General features: G+C 35.9%; 1 protein-coding gene across 5 annotated transcripts in view; it reads left to right on the top strand.

Moving 5' to 3' along the window:
- AMMECR1 (AMMECR nuclear protein 1) overlaps positions 1-14,942 on the top strand; it is a 115,362-nt gene that overhangs the window by 55,945 nt on the left and 44,475 nt on the right. For all 5 annotated transcript variants that reach the window (XR_008707882.1, XR_008707880.1, XR_008707881.1 and 2 more), the window contains exon 2: positions 1,926-2,036. Coding sequence is in view for 2 of the 5 variants with exons in the window: in XM_055563013.1 (XP_055418988.1) it covers positions 1,926-2,036 (111 nt within the window). In the remaining 3 variants the exon portion in view is untranslated. The remainder of the gene's footprint in view (positions 1-1,925; positions 2,037-14,942) is intronic.

Here is a 14,942-nt window from a genome sequence, read left to right as displayed (position 1 = left end):
TGTGAATAATAACTGACAAAACTTGGCCTTACACTTAGTCATCTTTTTCAATCCCTCTGGGCATTTTGCTCTTAGAAGGAGGTAATTTTTAGTACTGCTCCCTGGTTTGGATTATTTATTTGGGAATCTCTTTGCCATTGTGGTTACTTGTTGGAACACAACATAATTTAAATGTTTGAGATCGGTGACTGAAGTGTTTGAATAGAATATCTTTTCCCCCAACTGCTGATGACTGATTAGAGAGTACATTAAATAAAGAATGTGTTCTCCAGTATATTAATATAAAATTATAAGTATATTAATATAAAAATATAAATATACATAATTATATAAGAAATATATGACATATGTTACATCCCATAAAATTTTAGTTTTTAGAAAGCTGAAGTGTATTATGTTATACCAAATTCTGTGAATACTCATATTAACAGGGGCCATCCCCAACTATAGAGTGTTAATCTTTTTACAAAATGTTCTAAAATGTATGAATTAATTTATTTCATAAAACCTGACAAAGTTGCTTCTATTTATAAAAGAGTTGTTTTTAAAATTAACCACTAATTGAGGCTGTGAGCGCTTTGCCGCAGAATCCAAATATCTACTGTATTAAATTTCATTTAAAACTGTATTATTGCATGTTATACCTATGGTATAACATCAACTCATGTTGATGTATGGCAGAAATAAACACAACATTGTAAGGCAATTATCCTCCAATTAAAAATAAATGAATTTTTAAAAAGAATATATAAAAAATAAAGTCTGCAGACCATGAACTCAAACAAAAAAAAACTATATTACCCTTCTTAAAACAACAATCCAAACAACTAAATTATTTTCTTGTTGCCATTCTAATTGACATTTTGATATTTGATGCTTGAAAGATTTTATTTATTGGCAGTAATTTTTTCTAAAAATTGAAATAAACTTTCTGGTTTCAGAGTATTACGTTGTTAATATTTGCTGTTGTCCTTTACCTCTCCAAACCCTACTCATTCTTCTAGGCCAAGCTGAAGATGATCACACTTGATGAAATTTTCTCCTATCCCAGTAGCTTAATTTGTGGCATTCTGGACAGGGCTTCTAGCGCTTAGTTCCTTTTGCCTTGTGTTAGTTAGCTGTGAACAAGCCCTCCTCCTATACTGGCTCTCAGAGAGCAAAGACTGTGTCTTAGGCAACTACAATAGCACCATCTCCAATAGCACGTATCTCCAATAGCACCTTTCACAGTGCTTTGCACCCCCCACCCCGTACATTCAGTAAGTATTTATTGAATCTGTTGCTTTTTACCCGGGTTTTCTAGACTAGACTTAGGACTCAATCAGTGACTTGAGTTTTAAATGAGGAATCAGGCAGTAATGGCTCTGTAGTCAAGACTGGCCAGGTTTGAGTTCCTACTTCATGATGTATTAACTGTGGTACTGCTTAATCTGTAAAATTGGAAATGTTAATAATAGTATCAGGCCTCTAGAGTTGTTGATGAGGATTAACATAATCTGTTAAAACCACTTATTGGACTTTCTAACATATAGAGATTCCCAGGTGGCTCAGATGGTAAAGAATCTACCTGCAGTGCAGGAGATGTGGGTTCAATACCTGGATCAGGAATATTCCCTGAAGGAGGAAATGGCAACCCACTCCAGTATTCTTGCCTGGGACATCGCATGGGCCAAGGAGCCTGGTGGGCTACATACAGTCCATGGAGTCTCAGAAGAGCCAGACACTTAGTGACTAACATCACTACCAACATATAGAATACATTTAATACAGTGTAGCTATAATTGTTTCTAAATGCAGCTAAGCCCCTGAAGGCCTGTCATCTAGTCTTTGTATTTCAGGCACCTAACCTTGGTATAGTAAATATTCAACAAATATTTCTTTGAATTGAATTGATTGATTTACCCTATTTTTATCTTCCATTACAGCCCACTGTTTGTAACATGGAAGATTGGTCGAGACAAAAGATTGCGTGGATGCATAGGTACTTTTTCTGCCATGAATTTGCATTCAGGACTCAGGGAGTACACACTTACCAGGTGAAGACCAATTTTTGTTACCTCTACTTCTACATTAAAAAAAAAAAAAAAACCTTATGAAACTTAAACTTGATTCTTAACTCCTTTTCCTTTCCTGAATTGTCAACATTCTTGACTCCTTTCATGTCAGACTTTTTTCTCCTCGACCATTTGCCATATCTCTGATAAAATGTTATTGATATATATTATCATAATATAGAATACTGTGATTACATGTATTCTGCCATAAATGTCTTTAAGTGTTTTTTTTTCTTTCAATGATCAGCTTATTTTGTATAACTTGAAAATCAATGACCAAATATCCATGGATTACTTACATGTATTATTTCCATAATAACAGTCATTGTCTCTTCTTTGTTAGGCTTTTAAAAAATTGTTGATGTCTATTCTGCCTCACCCATTCTGTTACACTTTTATGTACTTCTGGAATTGAAGGGAGAACCTAAGAAGAAAGTGATGCAACAGCCTGACAGCATAATCATTCACATTCTCACTTTACCAAGAATTAACTGTAGCTTACTTATTTTGTTTCATCCAACACAAGGACCAAGTAATGAATGGCTCATTACAGTTGTTAAAACTTTGTTCTTAATTTCTGAACTCACAAAAAAGCTATCTAGCATGCCATCAGATTTTTTTGGTTCAAGTTTAGATTTCTAGCAAATTGTGTTCTAAAATTATTTCAAAAGAAGAAATTCCTTAAATAATAAGCTATTAGTAAAGGAATTTCCTGTTTTGTTCATATTTCAGGGTGATTATCTGATGCAGTTTCTATAGTTGTAAAATGCACGGTGTCTGTCCAACAGGAAATTGGTCCCTGTTGACTCTTGGTACTTGGGGCAAGCTGCTCAATCTCCAGTAGATAAAGCAGTGTTTACAGTACTTTATATAGTTTATAGGAATGTTAGGGAGATGTCAGGGGAATGAAGTATCAATAATAATCAGTCACTGTGTTGCTTCAGGATTAATGTTGTAGAAGCTTTATTATTTTACTATAGAATTGCATCAATGCAGCTCATATCACCAGTTACTAAAATGCTGGTAACTGAGATTAGTATTCTTATATTTGAAGATGTAACTCATAGCTACAGGGTTGTCTTAACTTACGCCAAAGCCCAGAAAGAAAGGAAAAGGCTTGGAGAGTCACATAGATTCTTAGATTTTCACAGGTATTAGAAATGGGGTGTTTGGACTTGATTAAATAATAAATAAATAACAGGCAGAAAAGGGGTTAAAACACACATTCTGGAAATAACTACAAGATAGTACAAATATAAATCTAGGCATGTTAGATTTTCTTCCCTGACATGAAATATCATGGACTCGTTTTGGGACTTTAGCAAATTCTGCCAGTGGCTATCTTTTTGGGACAGGTGCATAAAATTACCTTTTAAATAGCTAATGAAAGGCAATTTATTATATATTTCCTAAAATAAGTTGTTATGAGGAGTACTGGTCCCTTGGTATTGCTTGAAAAAAGAATTCTATGGCCAAATAAATTTTGGGAACACTAGCTAAACAACTTTAAACAGCTCTGCTCACTGCAGGATTTCTCAGAACCCTTTTATCCTCCCACCCTCTTATGTTATGCCATTAGTGCTCCAAGGAACACATTTTCAGAAACAGAAGTATGTTATAAAATTTCCATTTTTCTTTAAAGTTGGTGTGTCCAAGTAGATAGTATACAAAACCCTTGTACTTTCAAATGAAACCATGGCAGAAATCCCAGTATCAAATATTGTATACTTTAGAAATCCTTAGTAGCAGTAACTGTAGTAACAGTTTGTTTTTACTTAAAAAAAAAAGAAATTCTCTTGTGTACATTGATAAAATTTGTGGATCTGTCTCCTAGGGCAATTACCAGAAGAATTACAGTATATTTTTTATGAAAATAATATGATTCTGAATGAATCATTCAGATAGTTGAACTTAGAAATTTGCCTACATTTGTATTTGTACCTATACAAATGCAGTCTATTACTCTTCCTGTTTACTTTTCAACTTTTCCCCCATGTTTCTGTACAACTTGCTGAAATCATATACATCACATTAGAGAGAGATGTGTGTTTGTGTATATGTATACACACATACGTACCTGGTCTTCTTATTTTTGTTGGACTTAATTTCTTTTTTTGCTTAATATGATAATAAGAATGAAGTTATTTGGAAGAGAGGAACAAAGAAAACAAGTCTCAAAATACACAGTTATTCTTTTTTCTGGATTCATATTAGAGTCAAAACTGTGGTGTCATTTTTAAAAGTGGCATAGGGCACTTATCATTTCTACATGCTGTTGTTATTAGTGGTATTAATAGCTCCTGTTTTTTAAGAACTTACTACATGTCAGATACTGCAGAGGAACTTTATATGCATGGTGCTCACAACAACTCTTAGGTATTAATATCCACATTTTAAAAACAAGGAAACTGAGATTTAGAGAATTTAAATAATGTACCCAATCACACATCTAGTAAGTGGTAGAAACAGGATTCAAACCCAGGCTATCTGACTGCAAAGTGCAAGCTCTTAACTACTACATTTAAGATAAGATAAAATAAAATTTTCTGAGAATGTATGTTTTGCAGCTTCCTGGTGAAAATAATGAACTTGAAAGCAGGTTCCTATAAGTTGTTTAATCATGGGTCAATAATTCTTCAAAAATTCTAGTTAGCAGTGAAGATGAAGTATAGAACATTATTTTAAATTTCAGAAAATCCATAGATGGGGTTATAAAAAGTATATAACTCATGGTTGCATAGACTAGTCAGAAGAAAATTGACTTGGATTAATATTGTATAAAAGAATAATGCTTTTTACAAAAATATACTATCATATGAAATGAAATCATGTTCTTTGCCTGAATGTAAATTGTGGGTTAGACTCCAAGAAGAATACGATTCTTTTGAACATAACAGTTGGTGATTCTTGGAGTCTGGTCTTTCAGTCTTAAAACCTATATATAAATCATAAAACTTATAAATGGAATCAAATAAACTTAGTAGGTTTGGAATAAAAGAGAAGGAGAGAACAAAACCAAAAATAATGAAATTAAAGACTCGTCAGGTATAGGTGTCCTTTAAAAAAAAAATAGGATATCTGGTAACTCACTGTTTTCATCTGTGACTAGATATTATTCGGTTTTCTTCATGTTACTCAGCTATACTCTTTTTTTTATTGTAAAATATACATAGCATAAAATTTACTACTTTAATTTTAAGTATATAGTTCTATGGCCTTAAGTACATTCACATTGATGATGCAACCATCCACCATTCATCTCCAGAACTTTTTTTATCTTCCCTAACTGAAACTCTGTACTCACTAAAGTCTAACTCCCCATTTCTCCTTTCCTAAGCCCCTGACAACCATCATTCTAATACTTTCTGTCTCTATGACTCTGACTCTTCTAGGTACCTCACATAAGTGGAAGCATACCATATTTGTCTTTTATGACTGGCTTATTTCATTTGGCATGTTTTCATGATTCACCCATGTGTTAGAATTTACTTCCTTTTTAAGGCTAAATAACATTCCATTATATGTATCTTCTATATTTTGTCCATTCATCCATGCATGAAAACTTGGATGGCTTCCACTTTTTGACTATTGCACATAATGCTACCATGAACATGGGCATGCAAAAATCTTATGAGTGCCCTTTCTTCTTTTAAAAAGCTAACCGTTATATAGAAGATAGTGATCTAGTTTGTTTGTGGTCCCTTAATCTCTAAAACCTAAGTGTAGGGGAGGGAGGTGAGAAGGGGGTTCAGGATGGGGAACACGTGTACACCCGTGGCAGATTCATGTTGATGTATGGCAAAACCAATACAATATTGTAAAGCAATTAACCTCCAATTAAAATAAATTTATATAAAAAGGTGCAATTCTGAAAGCAAATGAAATAAAATTAAATAAAAAATAAATAAAACCTAAGTGTAAGAAAAATGACCAGGTACTTTGTAAATGAATGCCTAATCTGCATTAAGTTCTTATGTATAAATATACTGCTTTAAAATTAAAATATTTGACATAGCCCAGTTTTACGTTCTCCTAATTAAAATTTTGATTTATTGTAGACTGAAATAAGACCTTATACATAGGCCGAGGATTTCTCCCAGTTGTAAAAATACATAGTTCCTATGTAGGTAGCAGGAAAACTGAGAATTACAACATGGAACTATTAAGTAGACTATTATTTCCTTGACCTGGGTAAAAGCAGGAAAGATTATAGCAAGTAAGAAGCAAGACTGAGAGCTCAGAATTACTGATAGAAATTTATCCATGGTGAAATTAAGGTTCACAAATTAGTATATATATTAGTGGTCTAAATGTCAAGGTAGAAGTATTCTTTATCCCTATTGAAAAAGAATAATTTCTAGCATTTATCAAGCTAGTTGCATTAGTGGCTTTTACATGTTAGAAAGCAAAGACAAATTTATTTCCTCTTTTTCAGTACTTAGATTATATAGTTTTATAGAAAGGAGAATTACAATTAGTATAGATGAACATAAACATCTCAGTCGAAGAAAATTCCTTAAGATCTTGGTTAATAAATTGTCCAGCGAAGTGTAGGTCTATTTCTTTATGTAAATTCAAGTTGATAGTAATTTTTCTAGAATATATAAGTGATTAATAGATGTGGTCTTATTTCATAAAACAGGAATATGGCCTATTGTCACACTTAAAAGGCTATCTTTCTTTTCTTCTCCTTTACTTGGTTGTATTTAGATGGCTTGGCAATGAAATAATTATGCAGGTGCAGGCAGTATCTGGAACTTGATTCAGAACTATACTACTTTGTTGCACTGCTTAATTCTGAGAAAATAGCAAGGGAGGTGTATTCTTTCTAGGGAATAGGGTGGTCATATGAAAGGTGATGTGTTTTGCTTTGTGTGAGAGAGTGTGTGTGTCGGGGGGGGGGGGGTGGGGGGGATGAGAGAGAAAGGATGATTTTTTCATTTACATGTTACAAATGTTCACTTACTATTAGGCTTTTTGAGATACTGCAAATAGCTAACAACCTAGTTTATTACTTTCAAAGGTCCTGGCTAGATTGGGTACTTTTGGGTAAGTAGATTCATTGTAAACCAAATTTGCTTTTATATTTTGGTGTTGTAATCTGGCATTTTTCTAAAGCAGTATGAGTTTAAAAGCATTATAAGCAGCATAATTATATTTTCCCCCTCAGGGGGGCAGACTCTTTTGTGATCATTCTTATTCTTGATTATTTTAGGTAACTAGACTTGGCTCATTGTGAATAATTAGTTTAAACAGGCTCCCCAACTCCTCATGGTAGCATCACCGGGATTGATTTTTCTTATGAAAAAAAAAAAAGTTGTACATGAGTCACTTCTGACTATACCCTATTGTCAGTGAAGCTCATTCTGGAGATAAGGCCAGACTATTTTTGGCAAGTGTCTGTGGCAAGGCTCTTTGCTAAAATATGTTTTTTTGAGACAAAAATTACATCTATCAAAAACACTATGCAAAATTAATTATCTTAATTTATGATCTACATTTTGTTACCTTTTACAAATGGTAGCATGGCTTGAGTCCTAAAATTTATGCCTCATTTGTTAGTTTCAGTGTATAAATTACCAAGTGAGAAACTGTCACATTTTATAAGCATTTAATTTGAGGTGTAGTTTGGAACCTAGGTTGCTATATGCCCTTTACTCAAAATTATCCATAGAATAACACAGCTAAATATAGTATGTCTGAATCTGGAATCTTCACTTTAGCCACTAGTTTAATGCACACCTTCATTATTCCATGGTTGTGCTAATGTGCAGAGATGTGGCCAAAAACTGGGCAAGAGAATGTGGCAGGAGAAACCAAACAGCAAGAACCATTCCCAATATGGGTGATGACTCCTGAGTTGTAGAGACTTGTCGGAGTTCATATAGCACCTACTGCCACAGAAATTAAGTGTATTGAGTATATAAGGTTCTAATTCCTTATCACATCTTCCAGATCTTCAGAGTCTCCAGTTGGAATCTCTGCTTCTTTGAGACCCAGGCACAATGCCTTTGGGTCAAAATTCAGTAAGAAGGTGAAGGTGTGAGAGAAGCTGAAAATTGGTGAAGGTGTGGGAGAAACTGAAAATGGTGTTTTTGCTCTGTCAGAGCTCTTGGTTTTTGTGTTTCATAAGGAGAGGGTAAACTAGAAGAAATTGAACCTATTCTTGCATCTATCTCTAAACTTTACCCCTTTGCTCTTAAAAAGCTGCTTTTTCTTCCTTTAATTATGTTTAAACAGTTCATCCTGTAAATCTAGTCTAAACTTTGCCTTAGGAGTTTATAGTATAGTAGGAGAGATAAGTTATATAAATAATTATAGTCCTAGGTACAAAGTGATTTTTGCCAAAGCATCAGAGGAAGTTATACTGGATAAACAGACATTCTACATCTGTAATAAAAGAAGAAATGTATTTAAAGCAATTTATGAGATTATTTAGTCCACTCCCAGTTCACTCTTGAGTAAAAGCAAAACACTATACCACTCTTTGGTTTCTTTTTTCCTATGTGGACAAAAGTCCAGGTTATAGGAATGTGTGTAAATTGTTATTATCAAAGTGACCATATACAAGGTATTGGGTATTCTGAGAGATTTTACTAATAAATATTTTAAAGGGAAAGGGAATGAACTTGCTATGGAAAAAAATAAAACCTCAGAAACAGAGTATGTACACACACACACACACACACTCACTCTCTCTTTCTCTCTCTCTCTCTCTCTGTCTCTCTCTCTCTTCACCAAAGAGTGTCTAGAACCAGTTGGAATGTAGCCCTGATGCTTGGCAAATGAAGAAAACTAAAAGTTAGTAGTTTAGATGCACTTTCCTTTTGTCCCATTAAAGTAAATTCATGTTTTGTTCCAGTCCAGTAAACTGATGTCTACATCCTTTCCTGAGACTCACTGCTTGAAATATTCTTCATTTTTGGGGGGGCGAAAGACTGAAGTGGTAAAGATAAATTAGAACACAAATATTGTATGATATTAGTATCATATTAGATGTGGTCTAAAATCATACCATAGGCATTTAACAATATATTTACTTTTGTCTGAACATTTTAAAAACTAAATATTGGGTCTACTTATAAATGTCTGAAGTATTTGAGTCATTAGGGCATGAATGAACAAGAGAATGGGTTTGTAACTTAGTGTTCTGGAAGAAGAAGATGCTAACACCAATGTATGCTCAAGGTGATTATTCATGTCTAGAATATCATGCAAATAATATACACTTACCTCTCTAAGGGACAATGTTACTAGTTATTTGAGTGCTCTAAAATAATTGAATGTTTAAATTTGGGGGCAGCAATTTCATATTAAATTTTCAGCTATTATTTTATGAGCATGAGCAAATACTTGTTAAAAGACTTCCTTAATAGGCAAAAGAAACCGCCCTCTTCAGTGATCTTTGCCCTTCCCCCAAACTTTCAACTACCTCAGATGTGGATATCCGAAGTAGTAGCCTTTGGAAAACATTTTCCTTTTCATTATTGATAACAATTTGGTGTTCCTTAACACCAAAACACTTAATTGTTAGCCCTTTATCTTACATTATAAATATATTTGTCTTAGAAACAATTTCCAGATTTTTTTTTACATTCTCTCTCACTTTTTAAATAAAAAGCAAGCATTCAATATGTCTTATGACAGCTACATTTACTGAGCTGCTTCTTGTTAATGAAATTAATCAAAACACCCATAGTTATATAATAAATAAAATAGACATCAATAAATGATAACAAAAAAAATCTGGAATAAGAATTTCATAGGTGCTAAGGATTTTTAAAGGTGAAAACTAGTATTTAATAACTTCTATTGAGAATGTACGTCTAATCATTGTTAATATCAAATGTACCTTTTCAGCATGTTTAAAATTTAAAAGTGAAGAAAATTCATTAGATTCATAAAGTATAGATTTACAGTTGGTCTTATGTTCAGAAAAATTTTAAATTAGTTTCACAATTTTACTTCAGCCCATGAAGCTACTTTGTAAATAAATATATGAAAACTATAGGCTTCATCATTCAAATCAGGTTTAGCAGGTTTTCTCCTGTTTTTAAGCCTCATTTTAAAAATTTATACATTGAAGTACTAACTCTTGTGTCCTTTCTAGTGGTGAAAGAGAAGATTAGAAAAAGCCATAAAATAAATCCTTCAGAAGCTTTAATTAAAGGGATTGCCCAGAACTCAACTTCCTGTTCCTATACCTGACTACTTTTAGGACTGCTTTATATGTTCCTCAAAGCTGATTTAAAAGGCTGCCATTTCACTAAGGATGGGAGGAAAGAGAATCTCTCTTAAATTCTTCAGGCTACTTTAAATCTAAATCATTCTTCAAAATGCCCTGCTGTTCCTTGGCTAAGGAGGGTGGATTGATTTGCTTACCTAAGTAGGGAGAAGCCTGCTAAGCCTTGGAAATGAGTGGAGCTGCGTTGCAATATTATGAAGAGCAATAAATAACCCATACACTGTGGCTAGACTGACATTGCTAATGAGGTCACAGGTTCAATCCCCATTTGGGCCACTTGGCTTTGTTTTGCTCTGATTGACAGCCTGCACCCTAGACCCTGGGCAGTGGATTGATTCCAAGGGGCTTCAGACAAGAACATGTGGGTGATTCAGTACCACACCCCAAACCTCAGCATTGTCTCAGCATATGAAACACGCCATACTTGGAGTACCCCAAACTGAACTATCTCAGAAATAGGTGTGTGTGCTTATTCGCTTAGTTGTGTCCGAATCTTTGTGACCCCATTGATTATAGGCTGCTAGGCTCCTCTGCCCATGGAAATTTTCCAGGCAAGTATACTGGAGTGAGTAGCCATACCCTCTTCCAGGGGATCTTCCCAACCCAGAGATCGAACCCAGGGTCTCCCACGTTGCAGGCTGATTCTTTACCATCTGAGCCACCAGGGTAGCCCAAGAATACTGGAGTGGGTAGCCTATCCCTTTTCCATGGGAACTTCCCAACCCAGGAGTCAAACTGGGGTCTCCTGCATTGCAGGCAGATTCTTTACCAGCTGAGAAGCCCAGAAATAAGTTAATACTAAGTCCAATAATAATTGCTTTGACTCTCAAAAAAAAGAATGTTCAAAATGTTAGTTTCTTTTCAAAAACCCTTTGAAGGGAGCCAGTGTGAAACTGGAAAAAAGAGGTTTTAGGAGTAGTGGTGGGACTGAGAACACAGTTTGGATTTCACCAGGCCTGAAAATGCTGCGGACAAAAGGGGAGATCTCTGGTTTGATCCCTGGCCTCAGAGAAGTTTGGAGAAATTATGTCTTAATTCCTCTTTCCTGTAGTGGCTGGGAGTGGGATCCATCTCAGATAATAGTGGATTTCAGCTGAAGCAACTCTTAAGCACTTCAAATGGTGTGAATGGTGAATGGATGACTATGTTAAATTCACAAGGTTATAAAGACATGTTATAAATGTAATTGCTCCTTTTTAAGACAGTTTTTGAAAAGACTGCCTTTTAAAGTTGTCATCTCTGGTGTATTAAGATGTTCCCATGCTTCATGCATCAGCTCACTAAGGTGTACGTCTGCTGTCTAAGCATCTGTGCCCTCCCATGCTGTTGCATCGTCCTTGTCATAGCTTTTGTTACTGCTTAGAACAGCACACTTACCCCATCAGACAGAATGGACACAGACTTACCCACTGGCATGACTAAACTCTCCTCGTTTACTGTTAGTGGCTCAGATGGTAAAAAATCTGCCTGGAATACAGGAGATGATCCCAGGTTCAATCTCTAGGTTGGGAAGATCCCCTGGAGAAGGGAATGGCTACCCACTGCAGTACTCTTGCTTGGAGAATCCCGTGGACAGAGGAGCCTGGTGGGCTACAGTCCATGGGGTCGCAAAGAGTTGGACATGACTGAGTGACTAAGATACACTATACCTGCGACACGAATACCCTTTCTGCCTACCCATCTTGTCTAGAGTAAAATCAGTCATTCCAAAGCCTGTATTTCACTCAGAATTAAGTTCACGTTCTAAAGTGCCACCATTCTTTGTCTGCCCCTGCCTCTCCCCCCAGTTCCTATTCCCATCCTTCTTCAAAAGCACAGCATCCGAGGCCTTAACCTCACACTCCAGCCATGCACGCTCCCACTTCCCAAATGTATTCTTCAGTGTCTCTGTGGCTTTTGAACATTTTATTTTTCTCTGCCAACCACACCTCTCTCCATTTCCAGCCAATCAACTCCTACTCATCCTTCAAGACTCAGCTTGCTCATTACTTCCTCTGTGAGATTTCCTAGACACTCCCCAGTAAAGTTGGTCCATCTCTGTATTCCTGTAGCACTTTGTTCAGGCCTCTATTAGAACACTGAACACATTGACTTGCAATGATGAGCTTTACATCTTTGTCTCTCTGTTTTGAAATCGTTCTCGGTAGTAGTTTAGCAAGCCACATCAAAGCAGATCAACAGAAACCAGGCTCACGACTTTGGAGCAACTTCCCTTGATCCTAAGAACCATTTTTACTCTCTTCCCTTTCTGTCTGCTTCTGTTAGCTTAGGTTTGTCTCCTTCTCTTGCTGCCAGTGTACTTGAGCTGGCAGGAGTTGCCAATGCTGATTGGTAGTGAGAGGGATAGTTTAAGGCCACTTGGAGCTAGACTGAGCCAGAAGACAGGGATCCTTACCCAGTACACTTTAGAAAGCAGGTTAACATCAAGTCAGTCTCTTGTTGTAAGTGCTATAAGTGACTAAACTGATGCTCACCATGGAACCATAGAGCGGAAAGGCATCCTTAGAAGTCATCTAGTCCAACCCCCATCAGGTACTTTTATCTCTCTTAAAGTCTCCCAAGAAACGGGCATGTAGCTTCTATATGAACCTCTCCATTGACTTGGAACTCGCTCCAAGTAGTCATTTCATTCTCAAACACCTCTAAACCCACCATCACAGCTCCAGTTACCACATAGCTTGGGTTGAAGTACCAGAAGTCAAAGATTGCCTGTATTTAGCACTTTATCCTTTATAGAAAACCACATTAACCAGCAGTGGTTAAACGTGCCCCCTGAGTAATGGCTGAATCTCTAGAAGTTTAGGAGTGGTTAAGATACACAGCTTTACAACTGACTCCCATCAACCCACTCATAACAATTTTCGTTGGCTCCTTATTGAAACCTTTGAAGCTGTTACCACTGCATCTTCTCTCACTGCCTATGTTAGACTTCTGAAATTGGCTGGGCCAGACAGTCCACAGATTCCAAGATAGAACTGGCACTAGAATTTTTAGTACCCCCAACAGTTTATCACAGAAAATTCTGTGAGCGTTAGAACACAAGTCTTCTGACATCACCAGAGACTGTCACTACAATTTTCACAATAGAAGGTATCCATAACAGCATGTAAATTTATTTATTTTAGTTTTATGTTAAGCATACTGTCTCAAGGCACCCTGTTATAATCATTTTGTAATGTAATGTCTCTCAAGTTATCTGCCTTGGGTCAAGTTTTTGGCATATTTCCATAAAATGAAGAATGCCTTTGCAGTGATTCAATCAAAACTACAGGTGTAACAGGATACCAGTATTGAGAAGCCTGAAGTAAATGCATATATATATGTTTACTCTTAGATTTCCCTTTATGTTCAAACATGCCTCTAACATACTACTAGTTATATTTCCTAAGCACAATAATAATTTCTATCTTTGTAGGTGTGCTGTACCTGTCCTAAGTATTTTATATAAGTCACCTCATTTAATCTTTTCAACAACTGCATGAGATTGAAGATATTTCACTTATGTTACAGTTAGGGAAAACCAAGGCTTGGAGAGGTTGAGTGACTTGCTGAATGACAGCTACTACATGACAGTGCCTGAATTTGAACCTGATTCTGTCAAAGTCTGTTCCCAACCACTGTGCTATACTGCTCCCCTCCAGGGACACTGTTCCTTCTTCTCCCATGAAAACTTCTTAAAGCTATTTGTTCTGCTAACTCAGCTGGTACCCCCTGGTCTCAGCTAACAGGAAAAAACACTGAATAATTTTTCATTCAGGGACTCAGTTTCTTAACTCAGTATCCCCCAAATCTCCCTTACACCCTCAGCCTGTTCATTGCAGTCTTACTCAACTTCTCCTGGGTTCTCTTTGCTTTTAGAATCCTGTGGTGCAATGTCTCCCTCATGTGCTCTTTTTCTTCACAACCATCCTCTCAGTTCAGTTTGTGTTCTGAACTCCTCCCATCAGAATGGATCATTCTCTCAGGGATACACACTTCCCAAGCTTTGATTTCTCTCTGTGCAATATTTGCATTTAACATCAGCCAGTTTCCATGGAACGCTGGTTCAGCCTGCAGGTTTCTACCCAGGCATAACCCACTGAAATCTACTGTGACTTTTGAAGGGTTTGGGGAAGGCTTCACCATCAGGGACTGAAGATGAAAAGCCCTGGTTTTGCTCTTCTCCACAGTCCATCAAAAGGGAGACATTTTGGAAGGAAGAAATTAGTCTGTTCCTTGGAAATTATAATTAAGGAAACAAATTCCCAAATTTCTAGGTGATTTGGGCCAAATTTACTGCCATAGTTTTCATTTTTCTAATTTGAAGTTCCTTAGGGCAACTTATAAAACAAGAAACAGCTATATAAATAAAGGACAAATATATCCATGACTGACATTTTTCTTATATTAGTAAGAAAGGAATTTCAAAAAGGAATTGTATGTATTTGGTCATGGACTCTATCAGTTTTACCAGACTTAGATTTCTTACGATCATAAGGTTTAAAAATATAAAATGATCCAGATTGTGTCTCTTTTTTAGTGCAGCTGAATTCAGGGATCTAAGTATTTGGAAGACAGGGGTGCATAACCTTTTTAAATTTTTGAGGTAAATGGTAATAAAAGCTTTAGAATCATAGGCTTTGTGCATATCTTCTGCTTTTGCT

This window comes from Bubalus kerabau, chromosome X (assembly GCF_029407905.1).
Source record: "Bubalus kerabau isolate K-KA32 ecotype Philippines breed swamp buffalo chromosome X, PCC_UOA_SB_1v2, whole genome shotgun sequence".
In the NCBI taxonomy this organism is placed as follows: domain Eukaryota; kingdom Metazoa; phylum Chordata; class Mammalia; order Artiodactyla; family Bovidae; genus Bubalus; species Bubalus kerabau.
This window is presented reverse-complemented; position numbering and strand designations above follow the sequence as displayed.